Source organism: Astyanax mexicanus, chromosome 7 (genome assembly GCF_023375975.1).
Source record: "Astyanax mexicanus isolate ESR-SI-001 chromosome 7, AstMex3_surface, whole genome shotgun sequence".
NCBI classification, from domain to species: Eukaryota; Metazoa; Chordata; class Actinopteri; order Characiformes; family Acestrorhamphidae; genus Astyanax; species Astyanax mexicanus.
Genome location: NC_064414.1, coordinates 38201495 through 38220910, shown reverse-complemented (window position 1 = coordinate 38220910; position 19416 = coordinate 38201495). Strand labels below are relative to the sequence as shown.

At 38.3% G+C, this 19416-nt stretch overlaps 1 protein-coding gene across 6 annotated transcripts in view; it reads right to left on the bottom strand.

Annotated features, from left to right (window-relative positions):
- The window catches only part of kat6b (K(lysine) acetyltransferase 6B), a 52620-nt gene extending 33738 nt beyond the window's left edge, over positions 1–18882 (bottom strand). For 2 of the 6 annotated variants that reach the window (XM_007252262.4, XM_007252265.4), the window contains exons 1-2: positions 18669–18882; positions 7567–8458 (exon numbers count right to left, since the gene is read on the bottom strand). In XM_007252262.4, the coding sequence (XP_007252324.3) occupies positions 7567–8187 (621 nt within the window). In that variant the 5' untranslated portion in view covers positions 8188–8458; positions 18669–18882. Of the gene's footprint in view, positions 1–7566; positions 8459–16671; positions 16851–16876; positions 17036–18668 lie in introns of those variants that run through there. The other 4 variants (XM_007252266.4, XM_007252267.4, XM_049481553.1 and 1 more) reach the window with 4 other exon arrangements.
- Between the last annotated feature and the right edge of the window lie 534 nt (positions 18883–19416).

The window sequence follows — 19416 nt, the reverse complement described above, 5'->3', positions numbered from 1 at the left end:
AATCAATGGGGGTTAAGAAGGCCAAATAAACTTCTATATAAAACATTAAGCTGCTGTTCTTTTCTTCATAAGGATTCCAAGATCACAACACAGATAGAACACTGGAATGATGCCCATTTGGTGATGTGAACTCTCGACAACTAAGCAAACAGCTTATGTATACTACTGGCAATAAGCTGTGTTCATTGACTTGCACTTATATGTTCCCTCTGGCTGTGCTTTCTTCATGTTCCAGTCTACTCAAAACACTCAAACTTCTTCACAAGGCAGTCTGAGCAGAGCACAGGGCTAGGAATAGTGTGCTGAGCATGGTGAGGTCTCATGGTTGATTGTGAGAGAGGAATGCGCAGCAGATATGCTCTCTTGCTGACCCGTGACTTCCCATTACATTTTCCAACAGCTCCATTAGCTCATCCAAGCCTCTAAAGCACAACAGAACCTAACAAGGATGGCAGGCCTATTACATTACAATTACCTGATCCAGTAACACTCTGCCTGAGGACCATCACTAACAAACACAGCAGTAAATTAAAGATCAGCTCAGCTGACTGACTGACTTTATTTGAAAAGAATCCAACTTTAAACTGGTTTTTAATGCAAACAATGTGTTTACCCTATTTGTACTGTGGTTAGTAATAGCAGTCTGCACTAAAGTTATGGTTCGTTTTGGTTTTGACCTCACAGTTTAGAGGAAATAAACAAAAACCCATAAGAACAACCTAGACTTCATTCATTTAATGCAAACAGACAGTTGTGCCAGTTACAGTCTGTTCCATTTAGTGCCATATACTATAGTCCCCCCTGAGATGCCTGCCTGTAGTGTGTTAATTAATTAAGCAGTAAAGTGTAAACATTGGCATGTACAATGTATTCCCTCTCATACACACTCACAAAAAAAAAACACTTAACACATCATTTGTGCTTAATCTACCATAATCTCATAATCTGAAATAACACGCTAAAGCCAGAATATCAACCAAATGTTCACTCATTTTTTAGGTAACAATGAGAAAAAGACCAAAGAAAGACAAAAAACAAAGACTATAAGCAGAGGCACACTCTCTACAGGCAGCAGAAAGAAAAGAAAAAGAAAGTTTGGGGGGGGGGGGGGGGGGGGCCAACAAGACAACAGTGACCAAAGAAATACTCTATACTCTATACCTCCACTACATTTCCCACAATACTAGGCAAATCTAATGGCTTACAGCTAAATGCTTTAGAGTAGCATGTATGCTTGTGAAATTGTGTATTCACCCTACTACAAAAAGACATTAAGAACACAGGGTATATGCACTACAGAATCACGTTTCAGCACAAATACAAATCTGTTACACTTCTAGTCTACAGACATTGTGGCACAAAAAGACATAAAAAAATAAAGTGGGCCAATTGGGACAATTCCTACCCATGTCTTTATAAAACACTAAAACACAAACACTTTTTTTTTACTAAGTGTTGTATTTATGTTTTTTTTCTACAGTCATGTCAGACTTTACTGACTATATGCCAGGATTACATGTCTCAAACAATTCATAACCAAAATGCTTTAACCACTTCCCCATGTGTCCCCATTTTTTCCTCCCTAGGATTATGGGACCATGTCAGTCTGGGGCCCTACCTAATATGGACATGACAATTGTGATACTGCAACACAAAATCAAACAAGATACACCAACATACAGACACTGTAGTACATAGAACCACATGTACCCAAGTCAGAATTCCAGAGAAACAAACGTTATATCTCTACAGGGTTTAAAATGCAGTACTATGAACAGAATGCAGTCCCTTTTAAGTAGTCCTACAAACATTCTGCTCACCTGGGGTACAATAAAAACATAATTAAAAACTGCTTTAAAACTATATCTGCCCAAGCAAGTAATTATTAACTGTTAATAATGATAATAATAATAATAATAATAATAAGAATAATAATAATAAAACAAATTATAAAAATATGAAAAAGTAAAATTAGTACTGTGATTTGAACAGTGAATTTAGCCTTAAAACATCTGAAGTGTCTATTTTAACCCAAATGTACCCAGTTTACATAAGACTATGCAATAAAACACAATCAGTAATAACACTTCTACTAATTACACAGATCACAAAGAGTGTATGGTGATAATCCATCACAAAAGAATACTCATCAGCGGTCCATCACCATGGGAAATTACAGAAATGTTAACCCAGACGAGAGAAGATTGGAAAGCATAAAGAAAATAAACAGTAACTGCCATCAGTGTGGGTATCAAACATCTGGAACAGCTGGAAACGTGCCAGGGAGATGAGTACAGGCACATCCTGCTCCTGTACTACATACTAAGAAAGATGTTCGCCTAGTTTACATCAAGGGGTCACAAATCACGCCTCGAAAAAAACAAGCGCAAGACGACACTTCCATATTAAGAGGCTCTCTACTAAAAGGGTTTAAGGATTGCCGGAAGCACACAACTAAATCAATGTCCAATTGCAGCTGTGCCATGGTCAGACACTGGTCTTCTAACAGAGGGGCATACATGGAAAAATACCACCACGTGTCTAGCACATATTGACAATTAATTCCACAAGGAAGGACATTTTATATAAAACTGTGCTCTGCCTGCCAAGAACACTTGGCTGCAGGTGATTCTTCCATAAGACAAAAAAAAACTTCAAACATCTCAAAATCAACACAGAAACAGAACCAAAATCCCCCACTCTGCCTCAGCCAACACAGTGTCTGGAATTAATACTTACTGGAAACCTGCAGAAATAAAGGAGAGAACCAAACAATATCAAAAATAATGGAATGCTTTGTGTATAGGAGCCAACACACCTGCAATTGCAGTGTCCAAATCTATTAAATGGACTCAGAAATAGAATTAATAGCTTTAATATTGTGAGTCAAGCTTTAAAAGCATTAACAAATTAGGCACTTTGACTCCCTTATGCTTGTGACCACTGTAGCTACTTAAACTGTAGATTAATTTACCTATAAAAAGACAAATATAAGCAATCAGAAAGTTTGAGCTGGATTCTTGCACAATTTGCAATTAATTGCCCAGCCCTGGTAGAGCACTATGGGTAACACCACCTACATCCCTGTGCCACAGCAGGGTTTGATTCCTCACTCAGGTAAGCAGCCCACTCTGTTTAAGAGCATCAGCCAAATACTGTAAATAAATATGGCCAATTAACTAGAATTAAAATCAGATCTAATTAATTAGCCCTTATCCAGTACTTCTAGTACTCTCCCAGCCCTACGCCTGGACAGCTTTCTTCCTACAGGTTTAAACTCAAACCCAAACCTAGCACACCCCATTCAGCCAATCAACACCTTTTATCGGTAGAGTAATCAGCTGCATCAGGTGGATGTGGATTAGCAGAAGAACTACTCCACTACTCCAGTCCATAATTAGCTGTTAACTTAGTTTAGAGCCAGTTAGTCATGCACAGTGATAATCAGAATCATGTCAGTATCCACAGAGAATTGCTTTAAAATATATATGTATAAATAAAATACATATAAAAACATGGACAGATGTTTCAATTAGACCAATACTAGATGTATTTGTTTACCCTGGAACACCAGAATGATCGCTTTATTTACTCCAGCTGAACACTGTGTATTTAACCATATGGAGAAAATACCTTTATTCATACATACTACACAGAAAATAAATCTCAAATCAGGTCATTATTGAGCTTTGTTCTTGCATTGTTTACAGTTGACATTCGGTCATCAATTACATTAAAATCATGCATTAGTCCAAAAGTTGCCTTAAAATTTCCATAAGAAACTTAGGGTTAAACATACTTAAATAATTCATCATTCCTTCCATAATTTTTGGATGCTATATTGTAAATATTGTGATTTACTTATCGTAATGACAAATGCTTTTTTATTAATTTTAAGACTATCATCAATGCATAAAGAAGACTGACCCAACTGTGTAACACAATATATTGCTGTAAGCAAGGTGATATTTTGACTGTTTATCAAATAAAAATCTAACATTAAAAAAAAATAAAAATCAGAATAAGTGGGAACAGTGGGACAAAATATTAGAGTATAAAAGAGTACAAGGCTCCTATCTAAAGGTCAGGGATGAAACCTAAATAAAGCATTGTAACATGTAAATAAATAAACAGAAATCAATCCTGAGTTTTTAAAAATCAGTACAGTACTGAAAAAATCCTAAGATTTTCTTCCCCCTCTCCTAATGAAAATGTCTTTAAATATAAGATCATATTTTAACATATCGCCCATTTCTAAGAGTGTACAGCAAAAGCTCTTAAATCTACACTGATAAGTGTTCTGAATGACCTGCGCAGATTTGCACAGCATGCAGATCATTTCATGCTATGGCAGTGCTCACCTCCACAGTTTGATATAGCAAAGGTCAAACAAGCCAACAAGTGTTCCAACAAACAAATTTACATTGTGTGCCATGTAAACACACTGACCAATGCTAAACACTTAAAGTCTTATCAAAGGAACTCAGGCAGGAATAAGTAGGTCAGGTCAGACAACTAATCACAAATCACACATTAGCTCTTTAGTAAGCAGTTTAATTTCTTGGGCAGAATTACAAATCCAGCAGCTTCACCTTTGGAAACACCACTGGGGCTCATTAAACAAAGCAGGATTTACTATTTTGCCAGCTTATTGTAAACTATGATCTAATATAAGCTAATCTAACCTAACCTTAAGAGTTCTTTGATACCATGATAACGGATCTCAGAGTGTTTTAACATCTACACTTAATTTACTCAGTTAAATCAGTTAACCACATACGACTCTTCTCTCTGCGTATTGGTCCAACCATTCTGGGGTGGGAGCAAGAAAGTAAAAAAAAACAGAAAGAAATATTCTGTTATGGATAAGTGTGCATTAACTGTTCCAGAGATCTCTGGGACCAAATACAAAAAAAACAAACAAAACATGGTTTACTATTATATATAAATCTGAACAACTTGACAAAACCATAGTCAACTAAGGCATCATAGCACATACATAGCAATATGAAAACCTTAAAACATGATTCATGTTAAAATATCAGTATTTATTAGGAAAAAAAGAGACAGACATTTAAATAGTACATCTCTAACTGTGTATCCAAGCACTATTGTGTTACTGCACTCTTAGTGACCATTTTCACCCATATGTAAAGCAGACGCAATCTTGCAAATATGGTCTAAAGTTCAAATATATTAACATTTCCGATTACTACCCAGCCGTAACCTAGCAGCAAAACAAACAACCTATCCACCTAGAACACCACAGCAACCACACAGCAAACAGAGTTTCATTTTAGTGACCACATAGCTTCAACCTAGCACCTGCCTGCATACGGGAACTACTTAAACTGCTGAGCCATTCAATGTTCAGAACAGGAAATGCGCTTTTATAGTCGGGAACTATGCTTTCCGATTATATTAATGTAACTAAGATTATTGTGCATCCCTGGTTTTTATATCTGCTGTTCTTATGCATCTTACACAGACTGTCTAGAATATGCAGAGACATCTATTGTAAGGCATAAACTCCCATTCATCAGTTTATTTACAGGACAAATGCATTAAAGTTGCAAAATATCAACCCAAAAAAACAACACTTTTTGTGCCAAAGCAAGAAATTTAACACCAGGAGTGAGACAATATCAATATTGTGATATATCATTGTTTATAAATCCATAATTCCTGGTATTCGCGAATTTAGGAATAAATAATCATCTTTAGCAACACAGATTCTGTAAAGTTTCACAGAGAATTGTCTCCTGATTTACCGAGCATCACAAAATATTAGGACAAAAATATTAAGGAATTATTATAGTGACACCACTGTTACAGTGATAGCAGGATAAGCGTTGCTGTTTTGTATCTGACATTTATGTGCCACTACTTCTTGTTCCTCAAATGTAGCAGCTTATCTACAGTTGATTTGATTAGCTGTTTACTGCAGTTGCCATGTCATGTGCTGGACAGACCAAAAGCTGTTATTCACAATCATAAAACAAACCCAAAACTGTTGCTTTTGTTTCAAAGAGTTTTACCCAGTTAAATCTTCACCATGTTAGCTAAACGCTCTTTATGGGTGACAGCCCCCTGGCTGATGCACGGTTGTCAGAAATTTGTTGGAGAAACAAAGAAAATGGCTTAAGCCTATAATGCATTGTCTAACAAGTAGCGCTATTCTGTTGAGCACAGCTGCAAAGCAGCGGCCCTGCACTCAGCACTACACAAACACTTCTCCTGAACTGATGTAATCAGCTCTGCTTTAACAGACCTTCATTCAATTACTGTGTTTCAATCCAAGCAGAAGTTTCAAGAATGTCAAAAAGAAAGCCAAGCAGGGCATCTAATATACCTTCCCCAGCAGAAAATCTGATCCTGCCAGCAAATGGGACAAAGGGAGGAGGGGGTCTGGCCCTGGGCTTTCTCATATTTTAACCCCTAGCAGCATATGATAAAGAGGCCTGGAGCAGCTGCAGACTGACCAGTCCCCGAGCACACAATTAACAACAAAAGAGCCCTTTTAACGCATTGAGCTAATCAGCGGCCAGCCCACCACTGCAGGCTCCCTAAACCATCTGCGAGATGGCAGACCTTCTCCCTGATTGTGAAAAAAAAAAAAGGACTGGCACCATGCTATCATGTCCTAGTGTCAATGAAAAACACATCGCTTAGCAACAGTCAAGCCCCCGCGCCTGGAAACCAAAAGCTTTTGCTTTCAATGAACAACTCAACAAGGAGCAGACAAGGGAATGTGCTCCAAGATTTGATTACCAAATGGTCTCCCATTGTTAGCAACCCACGGCAAAAAAAAGAGCACTAAGGAGCCAGAGCTAGAGCTAGAGCCAGAGCCAGAGCCAGGCTAAAAGCTTAAATGACAGATAACCCTGGACAAACTGGAATAATCATTTTTCTTTCCCAAAGCATAGACTACAAGCAGTCATTTATTTCTTTACGCATAAGCAGATAAAGATGTTTCGCCTACTGCTATTTTATATCTGCTAGATATTAAACACTGTAGGCATAGGGGTAGCACACAGACTGGCAATGTACTTCCTCATGTTAAAGTTAAAATTAGCTTATACACACACACACACGCGCAAACAATTTTAACTTGCAGTACTATAGAGACATAAAGCTTACATTTAAACATTAATGATACTAGTAATATGTGAATGACATCTTTATAAATATATATATATATATATATATATATATATATATATATATATATATATATATATATATATATATATATATATATATATATATATACCCAATTTCTTGTTTTAACTAGTGAATTTCTCACATAAAAGCCATATTTGGATGGAATAAGCCTCAAAAGGAAATTAAATAAAATGAACCTCATCCATATCTGTAAACAACCATATAATAACCATATTAACAACATTCACAGAAATCACAAGATTGAAAAGATTGTCCCATCTATAGCTGTACATGAAAAACCCTGGGACTGCTGCAGATTTGACATGAATTACAAAAATTAAAACCAACACTAAGCAGTTTTTTTTTATGTTAATTAAAAAAAAAAAATTCCAATATTCATACCTGATCTTTCTCGTGCGGGAGAAGCGTCACAGGCGGAAGGTCCAGAGCCAAGGCCACGCTGCTCCTGAAACCAGCCTTTCCTCCTGCTCCAGCGTGTTTTATCCTATAGAGCGGGCCTTCCTTTAGCAGCCTCCCGTTATTCACCGCCCGCTTAGCAGCCAGCCTCAACCGCTGCTGAAACCTGGGGTTAGCCACAACGCTCACCAGGTCATCCTGGCTCCTTAAGAACCGCTCTATGTTCCTGAGAGAGGAGCCAGCAGGGACGCCCAGCCCCTCGATAGCCCTCCTGAGGACCTTATTCCAATCCACGTGTCGAAGATCTCCCGCGGGTAGCACAGATCCCACCGCAGAAGCCGCCGGGCCTCCAGGCTTGATCGCCGCAATCCTCCCCGGGTTATCCGGATCTTTGTACGAAGCGCAACCTTTGCTGGTAACCTTAAGGATGGATCCATCCTTCACAGCCAGCTCCAGTTGCTGGAGCACAACACCCTTGTCTAGTCCATGTGATGTTGATACAGCATGACAAATTCGCTCCTCTGAAGGCCGCTGCTTCTGCCTTTTGATCTTCTGAATAGCCTCAAGAATCCACTCTGTGTACAGGGGATTGGCCAGTTTCACCATGGTGAAATAATTTGTTTCATTAAAGCGTAATCCATGAATACATTCCTTCTTTTTTAAGAGCAAAGAATTTGCATCCACACGCGGGAGTCGGCCATTACTACACCATGTTGGATGAGGTTTGTTTGTAAGGGAACTCCAATACAGTACACCAGACCGTCTCTACATTACATTTCCTCAGATTTCCTCAAAAGAGACAGCCACGAGAAATCCCTTAATAAATCCAGAAAAATAAGTCCTGAACGATCCTTTTCAGGTCAGATGCAGCTGATACCTGAAAGAAAAGCAAAGAAGAAAAGTTTTTTAGCATTCAAACAATAAAACAATGTTACAAAGATGACTGAGCACTAGAAGTACAAGGTAAGTGACACAGACATTCTGTGGGTCAGAAACCCAACTTTCTTTCTACCAATCCAGAATTTCATCAGGAAAAAAACAGAATTACCACAAAATGACAGCTCAATCAACAGCAATGCACCAATATGCTTTTTAGGGTCTTTGAATACGGTCAGAAATAACTGTACATCGATGTGCCCACAGCTGGCATTCACCTTATCGCCAACCACCTTTAAATTCCACTAAAGTTTCCTTTCTGCTCCCTTCACTTACATGGGATTGGGTTGGTTTAAAATTTGTACGGCAACTTGCCACCAGACAGCATATGAGAAGTTTCGGTTTAAATGTTCAACTCCTGTCATCCAATCCACTTCTATTCTGCGTTCTAGTGTTGTAAATTGCACTCAAAATAACCAACATAGTGGTATTTACAAGTATGACAGTTGAGATTGTAAATTATACACAGGTTTACAAGAATATATATATATATATATATATATATATATATATATATATATATATATATATATACACACACACACACACACACACACACAACAACACTTTACCTTTGCTTTTGTTTTTAAACTTTGATGTTTCTATTCACATTGTTTGTTAGTACTCCCCAAAAGTTTAGTAGCTGACTAATTCATAAATTATTTTCTTGATATTTCTGAGTGTCTATGGGCGTAATCCTTAGTGGGGGCTCTTCCAATGAAACCCCTAATGGAGTAAAGTTGTGTTTACTAGCAAATGAGTACTTTCTGTCTGTCAAATGCAACATTATACATGTATAATGTACATTTTATAGCCCCAACACTGTTCTAAACCTGTTCTGAGATCACACTAAAAACTGTGTGATTTTGTTTCTGTGGCCTAGTAATGAAAACAGAATTACTACAACACATGAAGTGAACATCCTCTACAACTATGTTTTTGCCATTTAAGAGTTCCATTTCTCTTTAAATCAGCCATGTTGGCTAAACAGTCTGGTTAATGTTTAAACACATTAAACTGACAACTTGAATCCAAACAGGTTAAATGAATGGAGGGAGTGTTAGCCTGTAATTAATATAAATCAGGGCCTGCTAAGAGCTGACAAGAGAGACAAATTAAAATCTGTTTGACAACAATTAATCTGTACTCCTACACATTTACATCTCAACCTGGGATACTGAAGGTACAGGCATTGCAGCAACACCACAGCTGTTCTCAAATTGTCTGCAATCAATTTTATTAATATTAGTTTTTTTTAAACAGAGACATTCAAACTCAGGCAAATATGTTCCGTCCTATTCATCTGATAGGACAATTTGTTCTCCAGTGATTTATAGGTTTTTAGAAATCTGCCTAGCTACTACTAATAGTGTCTAGACTGACTTGTTTTTTTATTGTTCTCTTCATTGTTCTGTGTGGAAAAAATACTTGGCTTAGTACAAGCTGCTTAAACCTTCAGACAAATAAATTTTGTTTTAATCTAACAAACACAAACTAGTCATCACTGCACTTGAGCTTAAGTTAATTCCACTTCATTCCATATAGTTAACCGACTGACAAGCACAGCAGTATGTGCCACATCTCAGATCATGTTTCTTTTGGCTCAGGTCAAACTTTGCATTGGCTCAGAAACAAAACTCTCAACCCCCCTGGCTATACATCCCAGATCTACCTGAGAACCACAGCAATAAAAAGCCAAACAGCAGCAGTTTAACAAGGTGTGTGGCTGAAAATCAATGTGACAGGCTCTCTCAGACTTCTACAACAACAGATGTGGTACACATACGTAATTAATTGGACAGTAAGTAAGCAAAACTGAATCAAAAGTGACAACAAACTGATCACAACAGGAAAAAAAAAAACATAGAGACTCTGTGGAGTACAGATGGTGTCATTTAATTCAGGAACATAAGCTTTATGTTGAGTCTTCATGAATCGCCTGATTATCACAGACAATTAAAACTCTTACATAAAGGCTTGTAGCTTGAGGATGATGTCCCAAATCATTCAAACGTCTCAAATGTTACAACTCTGGATACCGACTAGACTGAAACTACAGGTATATTCACACTCAAAGCTTGATTAATAAATTCAAACGATGTTTGCTTAAACTGGCTTTGACTAACTTGATTGTGCACATTCGAAAACTTAAAGTTATGAATGTGTGCATGGATTCAAATTAAGCTTGATATGTCACCTTTTCCAAGATTATATAAATGATGGTATAAGGTGACTGGTTTAAATATGACTTTAAAAAGTGTCTGTAATGCTCAACATGGCATCAGTTTACAGACAAATCCTGCCCTTTAACAAAACAGGCAATCAGCTTGCTGAATACACAAAAAGTGAAGAAGAGTCAAACAGCTAGTGGAAAAGTAAGTCTTGAAGTGGAGATCTGTGCAGGCACAGTAGCCAGAACAAGCAGAGAAATTAATGAACTAACCATATCAAGATGATTATGTGTCACACTTTGTGACACAGACCTGTTGCAAGTATGGCCGCCAGACAAACAGATGTTTTACTAAGAACTTTGGCCTCAGTCCCTAAAACACAAAACTGCATTAAAGCCCATCACATTTCTGTCTCATGCCCACAAACTAGATATGCATTTAAAAAATCTGAATTGTTTTATGTTTAGTGAAAAAAATAGATTTGCTTTAGCCTGACAACATGAATGTAGCCCATGTTCACCTATTACCCAAAAAGGACCACTAAGATATCAGTACTCATCCTTTAGCACTGGATTACTGAACTTGTGCAAACAAGGTTCATGACACAGCAGTCTAGACCATTCTCAGTGGATATTACACTCCTATTAATATCAATTACCAATAAAACATGTTTGCCTTAAGGAAATCTCCTCATTTCCTCCTCGAAAAAATACAAAGAAATATTGTCAAAACGACCTAAAGAGCGGTTTTAGAGATCAAGGTAATAAAATACGAACATAGTAGCTTTAATAAACATCTTAAAATCTACTGCTACTAGTATAAATGATATTTACATATTATATATCAGTCCTGAAATAAGATAATCTCTCAGAAAGTACAGCCTGTTTCACAGACTAAACAGAGCATTCTGTGCTTCATATCGGGTTTCAGGTCGTGTTGCAAAGAACTTGCTGGGGAAAAAAAAGGCTTATGAATGAAAGTGTCTGCAAATACAACCACATTTAACTACGTACAGTGATACATACACTACAATTTTAGGCTATACATTTTGGCTCTCTAGCATGATAATAACAATGTTATTTGATTTCTACCATAAGTTCTAGCAGATCTCTATTTAATTACATGTTATTTGTATTGGTTTATTCTTTACAAAGCAACTGAAGCTGGAAAGACGCTGGCCTGTTAGACCTCGATGTATATATAATCTAAGGTTTAATAAACAATTAAATGCTGCAATAGTGTAATAGCATGTTAATATACCATTCCACCCGCACTTTTACAGTCTGCTGACGACTAAATTATTTTGCTATTCTCGGTTATGAACTGTACCCAGTGTTTCCTTCCTGATTTAAGTGTGACTCGCTAGGTTTCAGTTGTGCTCAACTTTTCTTTGTAAACAGTGAAGCTCTGACTCATTTCTGACTCAATCCTGAGAAAGAAAGATAAAACTAAAACTACTGCATACTCTTTCCCATACACTGAGTGAATTACTCTGTCCTCCTTTATAAAAACAGACATACACATGTATATGTGACCAATATCATTATTTACAAGATGTAACTAAAGGAGACTGGTCAAATAATTGACTGCGGCTTGAGAATCACAATAAAGTGCTCTATATCCGGTTGTTTGCCAGCATTCACACACATATATAGACCCTGACCCAGAAACCCCTGACCGCATTACATTTTGTTGGCTGGCATGCACATGTGAAAGGGGCTATTATATCCTATTATATTGTTTAGACAGGCTAGACATATCAAATACTATTGCCTAAGGGAAAAACTAATGTTAAATAAGCTCAGCATAAATTTCTCAGAGATACAAAGCTATTTCTGACACATAGAGATCAGTATAGAACGACCATCAACCCGTATTCAAGTACTTTAAAGTTCTGCTACCATATTGATAACGATACAAATTTAAAGTTCAGCACAGCTTAGAAAACTACCAATAGAAATTGTAGTCAAACATCTCAACACATCCACAGCAGCTGTCAGCACAGAAACTGACATTTGTTAAACACTTCTCTCTATCTGAGGTTCTTACAGTCTAAAAAGATAACCTGCAGAAGTCAGAACACAAACACAAACACTATCTAAATGTAATGTTGATTACTCAAAAAGACATTATCTCTTTACCTACACACTTTGACAATGCCGTCTACAGTTCTACAGGGAGTTAGACACTGGCCTAATTAGTCAATTTGCATCTAACTCAAAAACCTAATCAACCAGATGTGATTACAGCTGCTGAGAGTTTGCTCTGCACTACTGGTGTAGAACAGAGAGCTTTTTGAAGACATAATAAAAGGTCAATTTCATCATCCAAAACAAAAATCCAGATATATAAAACCAAAACAAACCAAATACAAGTACTTACAACTCACAATCTCAAGCATATAGAAGTTCAGAACTTTAAATCTTAATCCATAAATGTTCAGTCACCTTGTTTCAGTCATTGTTTCCACTGTACCTTTCAGACCATAAAACAATGAGTAAACATAACCTGGCTTCATAATAAGATGCACAGCTACCACACAAGTCCATCTAGCTAACGCCCTAAACCAGCTGGACCAGTGCAACAGGGTTAAAGATCACCCCATCCCTTCTAAACACAAACATACCTGGGCAGGGAAGGAAAGAGAGCATACTGTACTACTAAGGCTAAATCAGTGACGCTTACATTTTAGCCAGCTAGCTACACAGCTTCACAAATAGCTAAAAACAAAACAACAGACTATTTAAGTGCTCAATTTATCATAGAGATATTTAAATAGCTACATTAAAAGACAAAAATGAAGTAAATAAAAGTACTAAAGTATTTCAACTTTGGTGACCATTTACTCCAAGTCCACTAGAATTTAAAGTCAAATATGTTACTTTTTACTCCACTACATTCTTGGAAAATACAGTAAGTGTGAATGAAAGCAAGCAAGAAGTGAGCACACTGTTCCGGGTACAGCAAACTTTTTGTTTTGAACTTGTTTTGACCTGTTGCAGGTTGCTTAGCAGTGCAAGCTTAAAGATCAGTGTCGCTGGAACAGTGCAAAACTTTGGGAGTGCCAAAGGGCATTTTCACATCTGTACTTTGTTTGAATGGTCCGGATCAGTTTATGAGTTTGTTTACTTCTCGTTTGTTTTCTCCCTCTGTTTGGTTTGGTTTCACACAGGCACAAACCTAAACGCACCAAAATATGCACTAATAAACCATGCAAGCACTGTTTGGTCATAGTTGTCTGGCGTGGGAGCAAGAAAGTAAACATTGCGAGAAGATTGTGTGTTAATGCGCTTTTCAAGACAGTGTTTTCAATGGGACATGCAGTGCAGATCGTCACATAGTAAACGTAGTCACGCAGCTGATAGGAGTGAATGCAGCACAGATGTATTTCTGGCTAATATATCAGGTTAAACTGCACCTCAACAGCAGATTAGCTCAAATAAAAGAATGAGACCAGATAACATTCTCACCACAAGCAAGGTCTCGGTCTGGTTGTTTGATACGCAGTAGAGTAGGATTACTGTTTTCACACATGCTCAATCGAACCACATTAAGGGAACAAATAAACCAGAATCCGTTTTAACCGGACCAAATAGTGCTGGTGTAAAAGCGCCCTAACACAACATAGATATATGAAATATATACAGTACATTTAAGGAAACTGTGTAGTTACAGTATAGTTAAGAAAAAAAAATTAACAGTTGGAACTATTACTATTACCGTAATGTAAACTATTTGCCTTCAAAGTTTTGTATTTAGGATTATTTAGTTGATTAAACATAAGATAAGAGTTTTGTTACAAAAATGACTATGGAACATTTCAGCCATAATATATCATGATATTTTACATTCTTTCTTTTACCAAGGTGAATTAAGTGCTTATTAAACTTTTACTTAATTGTGGGTCTAAATGGAGGACCTCTACTTTATTTTTACTCAAAGAATCTGTCCTCAAATACATGGTTTGGTACTTTATCCCCCATTGTGTGCAACTATGGGGCAGTTCACCAGACAGGGGATTAAGCCTAGTTTTGGACTAGAGATTTTAAAGGAAGAACATTAAAAGGAAAATATAAGACTAGTACAGACCATAGGACTAGGACTATGCTTAATCCCTGTAATGGAAACTGTCCATATATGAATAAGAGGGTAAAGCAGTAGGGCTCGAGCTAAATAACTAAGCTAAATCAAGGAAAAAAGGAACAGTGCTGCGAGCAGCCAGCAGGTGACACGCAGTGTACAATTTCCTCAGAATTCCTGCGCTCAACACTGACGGCTAGTGCCGTGTGTAACTGAGGGGAGCGATAACCCCACACCCACAGACATTAACTATATCTATAACCTGAGAGGAATGAGACAGAAATAGTGACTAGACTGACCCTCAGACCGCTGTTTACTTCCACGGGTAATCCTTAAACTCTTTTAGCACAAGAGCGAGCATAACGGCGGTGCTGTTAGCGCTAAAGGAAAACATATAACGTTAGCTTCACTTCGCCACACCAAACACGAAGCTCGACATTGTACGTTAGGAGTAGGTTAAGCTTTTTAAAATGTAAATACTTTATCAACACGGTTGTACCACCAACTTGCCTAGTTAGTTAACTAGTAAACCAAACTAGTTCACTGTGTAAAGTTAACTAACCTATCTGGTTTCTAACTCAAACAACAGCTCAGAGGAAAAAGCTAACGTTACCTCTACAACTACATTGAGACAGGTTCAGCTGAGCTAACAGCGTTAACTATACAGCAGTTACAGCAAATCAATCAAAGCGACTACAGCTAGCAACTTAGCTTAGCTCATTCGTACAACAAAGCTGTTGTTTATTGCTCTGAGAGGAATGACATAAGCTATAAAAGCCCAGCTGACTGTTAAACACACACACACAGTGTATTGCGGAGCTATTCATCGTTGGACACTTAAGATAACCTATCTAGTGTCAAATTAACAAGCTTGTTTTGACTGTGGTGTAAGCTAGTTTACCAGTTTGACAGTGTAACTTACAGTCAAAAAAACACAGCAATGAGTAACGTTAATATACCCACTGTGCCACATCCAAAATGCCCTATTGAATTGTGATACCCTGTCAAAGCATGCTTGCTAGCTGGCATGGAATAACTTGCTAGCTATTTTTATAGGTCAAGCTGCAAAGCTAAATAAACCAGTAAGTTAGTTAGAAATATGGGACATTTCCACAGACAAAAATCAATCATAAAATCAGGAGAAAAAAAAATAGCTAGCTCGCAATTCACACTTTTGTAGCTCACACTCAAGCCAATTTAAACAGCAAGCTCAGAACCTATAATACACACGGGAGAAAATCTATAGAGAATAATTACAAAAACACATGAAAACGTTCAAGGATTGAGGATGCCGCGCATGCGCACAGTCGAAGCTCACATTTCGACAAGTATTAGACAGAACTCGACAGAACACCAGCTTTATTTTTTTTCCACACGAAGAAAAACTAGACAAATTAGCCAACATGCTAAGGCTTAGCTAATATGCTATTTAGCTAAACACCACCAATCTCGCTAGCTTAGCTTAGCTTATTTTAGCTTAGCTTAGCAGCAATTCCACATACCCTCACAGTAAGCTTGTCAAAAGCTAACTTAGCTAGCGTCAACTCTCTAGCTTTCTGCCAAAAGGTGTTGAATCCAGATCCCGAACGTGTAAATCCACTACAACATTTTCTTTCTAGGTTTAAACTGTCTAGAGTCCCCCGACTAAGCTCAGCTGTTCTGCAGGCAGATGGAGCGAAATCTAGGGGTGGGTTTGTACTCTCTGGATCTGGAATCGCCACCTTTGGTGGAAAGCTAGCCAAAGCAAAGCAAACCCAGCGCCGCCGCGGGCTAGCTAACTTAGCGTTAGCTAACAGGCTAGCTTGCTAAATGAGTCTATGGTTTATGACTACTTCCGACAGATGACTATCGATAATTTATGATGAGAAGTAAACGCTCCGAGACAAGAGAGGGATAAACCAACCTCACTCCTCAACACTTGAACGCTCCTCAGAGGACAGGGAGACAGAAGGACAGGTGACTTGCTGCGCTGGCTGCTCCTTACTGCTGCTGCTATTGCTGCTGGCCGGTCGCCTTACTAAACAGACGCCATTTTGTTACAATGTTGTAGTTTACATGAATCCGACATGACACTGATTACAACCCAATGGAGTCTCATTAAACCTCACCTTCACAGCCACGGCTCCTCCCAAGAAACTTTAATATTGGCTAGAAAGGGCAAACGCCGATCCCTGGTTTGATAACGCGGGTGTCAATCACAGAGAAGCGGTTCAGCCTCTCGAGGAGTCGATTGGCTTCATAATCTGCCAATAAATCACTTGACCCGCCTTTTAAGGTAACCCGTGCTACCACCTTAACCCTGCGAAGCGGTGTTCTGGCAAGTTCTGCTACCTTGTCAAACCGCGCTACCCTGGAGTGTAGGCTATTTAAATGTAAAAACAAAAAATAGATATAATATGTATTTAAAGCAGGACATTACATTAGAACATTATTACATTAGAACGTCTATGTTCTAATGTAGTCTATATGGGATATTTAACCAGCCTAAATCGCGTTAGTTATAAAGTTAACGTAATAAACTGTGTTTAATATATTTTTTATTATTTTAAATATGAATTTTATTATTATTTATTGCCACTTACACTTTTGTAACACTCATAAGCAGTTAATGACAGTAAGCTCTGGTTGTTTAATAGTGAGAAACTATAATGATAAAATAATTATCACGAAAAAAACACCTAAAAACTGAAAATAATATGGATCAGCGCATGCGCCCTGCCGTAAGAGGCGCGTATCGATGGGTAACAGACCTCGACAGTACACCGGCGACTCTCGCCTCGCTTGGGAAAGGGGAGAAACTCTGAATTCTGGCAACGAGGCTAAGAAAACATCTGTTTTTCCACATGATGTGTGAGATTTACACTGCGGCTGCGATATTTAGCCAAGGTTAAATCATCCACCGTCCACGCAAGTCCACCTTAACTCCTTGAAGCGAGGCTCCTCCTCACGAGAATGAACCTAACCTAGCCAGCGCTAGGGCACATCAAGCGAGACGTAGCTGGCTATTTTATTTATTTTAATGGTTTTAATCATGATGTAGTTAACTGTGATAGATCAGCCTGTCGTTAAAGTGCATCAGAATCGCATTACATCACTTCGCATGAGCCACATAGCGTTAGCTAGCTAACTAACTTAGCTTAGCCAACTAACTAGTCTACAAGTCGTAGCTATCTATCTAACGTTATTTGACATACAGCCACACTTTAACACTTAAAACAAGTATCTTAGCTATGCTGGGTTAGTTAATGTTTAACTAGTTGGCTTAAAATGTGTTAAAAATAGGCTGTTATAGAGTGACTGTAGCTCATGATAAACTCATAAATCTCTCATAAAACATTTCTGACAAGATTATCCATCAAGGGGAGGTTTGACACGGCTAATGTGTGTAATGATGTCGGATCTAACACACTGCTGTCCTCGCTGGATCTAAGCTGCTCCTCCAGGGCTGCTACAGCTATAGCCGCTGCGCTCTATCTCACAGTCTGTATGTCTGTCTGCAGCCTCAGCCTCGCTGCATCCAGCCTCGCCGCGAGCCCGCGAGCTCCGGCTCAGCCACCCCGCTCCGCGCGCGGCTCTGGGCTCGCTAGCTAATGTGCTCCGGCTCCGGCTATTGAAAACAGATAGCATCTGGAAAATTCCATTTACGCGTGTCAAGCAGTGTAATCTCTGCGATTGATCCCAAATCCATCCACTCACTCACTCACACACTCACTCGATCGCTCGGTAACATTCACATACACAAACACACACTCTCTCACACACACTCAAACACTCACACACTCTCACGTCAAGTTACATCGCTCACGGCAAACTTGAACGATTAAAACATTTATAGCTAATTAAGAACTCTGAAGGCAGCAGCCACGCGGCCGCAACCGGGCTCTGTAACAGCTCTGTTACCTTTAAGTTCCTGGCGCGGTTTCTCTCTCTCCCTCTCTCTCTCTTTTTCTCTCTCTCCGCTCCGAGCGGTTGTGCGTTTATTGGAAACAGCGAAAAGGCGTAACGAGGTCAATTAAAATCCAGCGTTTGATCGGGCAGAATAAAGGCGCGCGGAGGCACAGGGAGCCTGATAACAACTAATTGAAAGGTTAATCTACATGGGAGTGTGTAACAAAGTAGTACCTCCCCTTTCAGCACTCCATCAGCACAGAGGAGGACTCGCTGGAACCGCCATGTGACATCACATCGCTCACTGCAAAACAATGTACATTGTTTCAAATTACATGGCAGGGGTGGGAAAATACACACACACACGCGCGCGCTCACTTTCAGGATACACACTCAATAAAAATAAAAGGAAAGGGAAAGTTTTAATAGAGGGCTAAAAAAATATAATGATAATAAATATGTAGAGGATAATAAGATTAATAAATTAAGATAACTAATAAATTGCTATGATTCTAATTATGCTGATCATTATTATTTTTTTATAATTATATGATTATTATTATTATGTTGAATATAATATAACTGATAAAAATAACAATAATAAGTAATATAATACAGGAAATTGACAAATCCTGCACCTAACAGCTGGGGTTATGCATAGGGCTCAGCCAGGATCTACTACTCACTCAACTAACAACAATAGCAAAACCACCACAATCTGATACTGGCTCGACAAGAATCCAGAAGCACAGCCTAACAC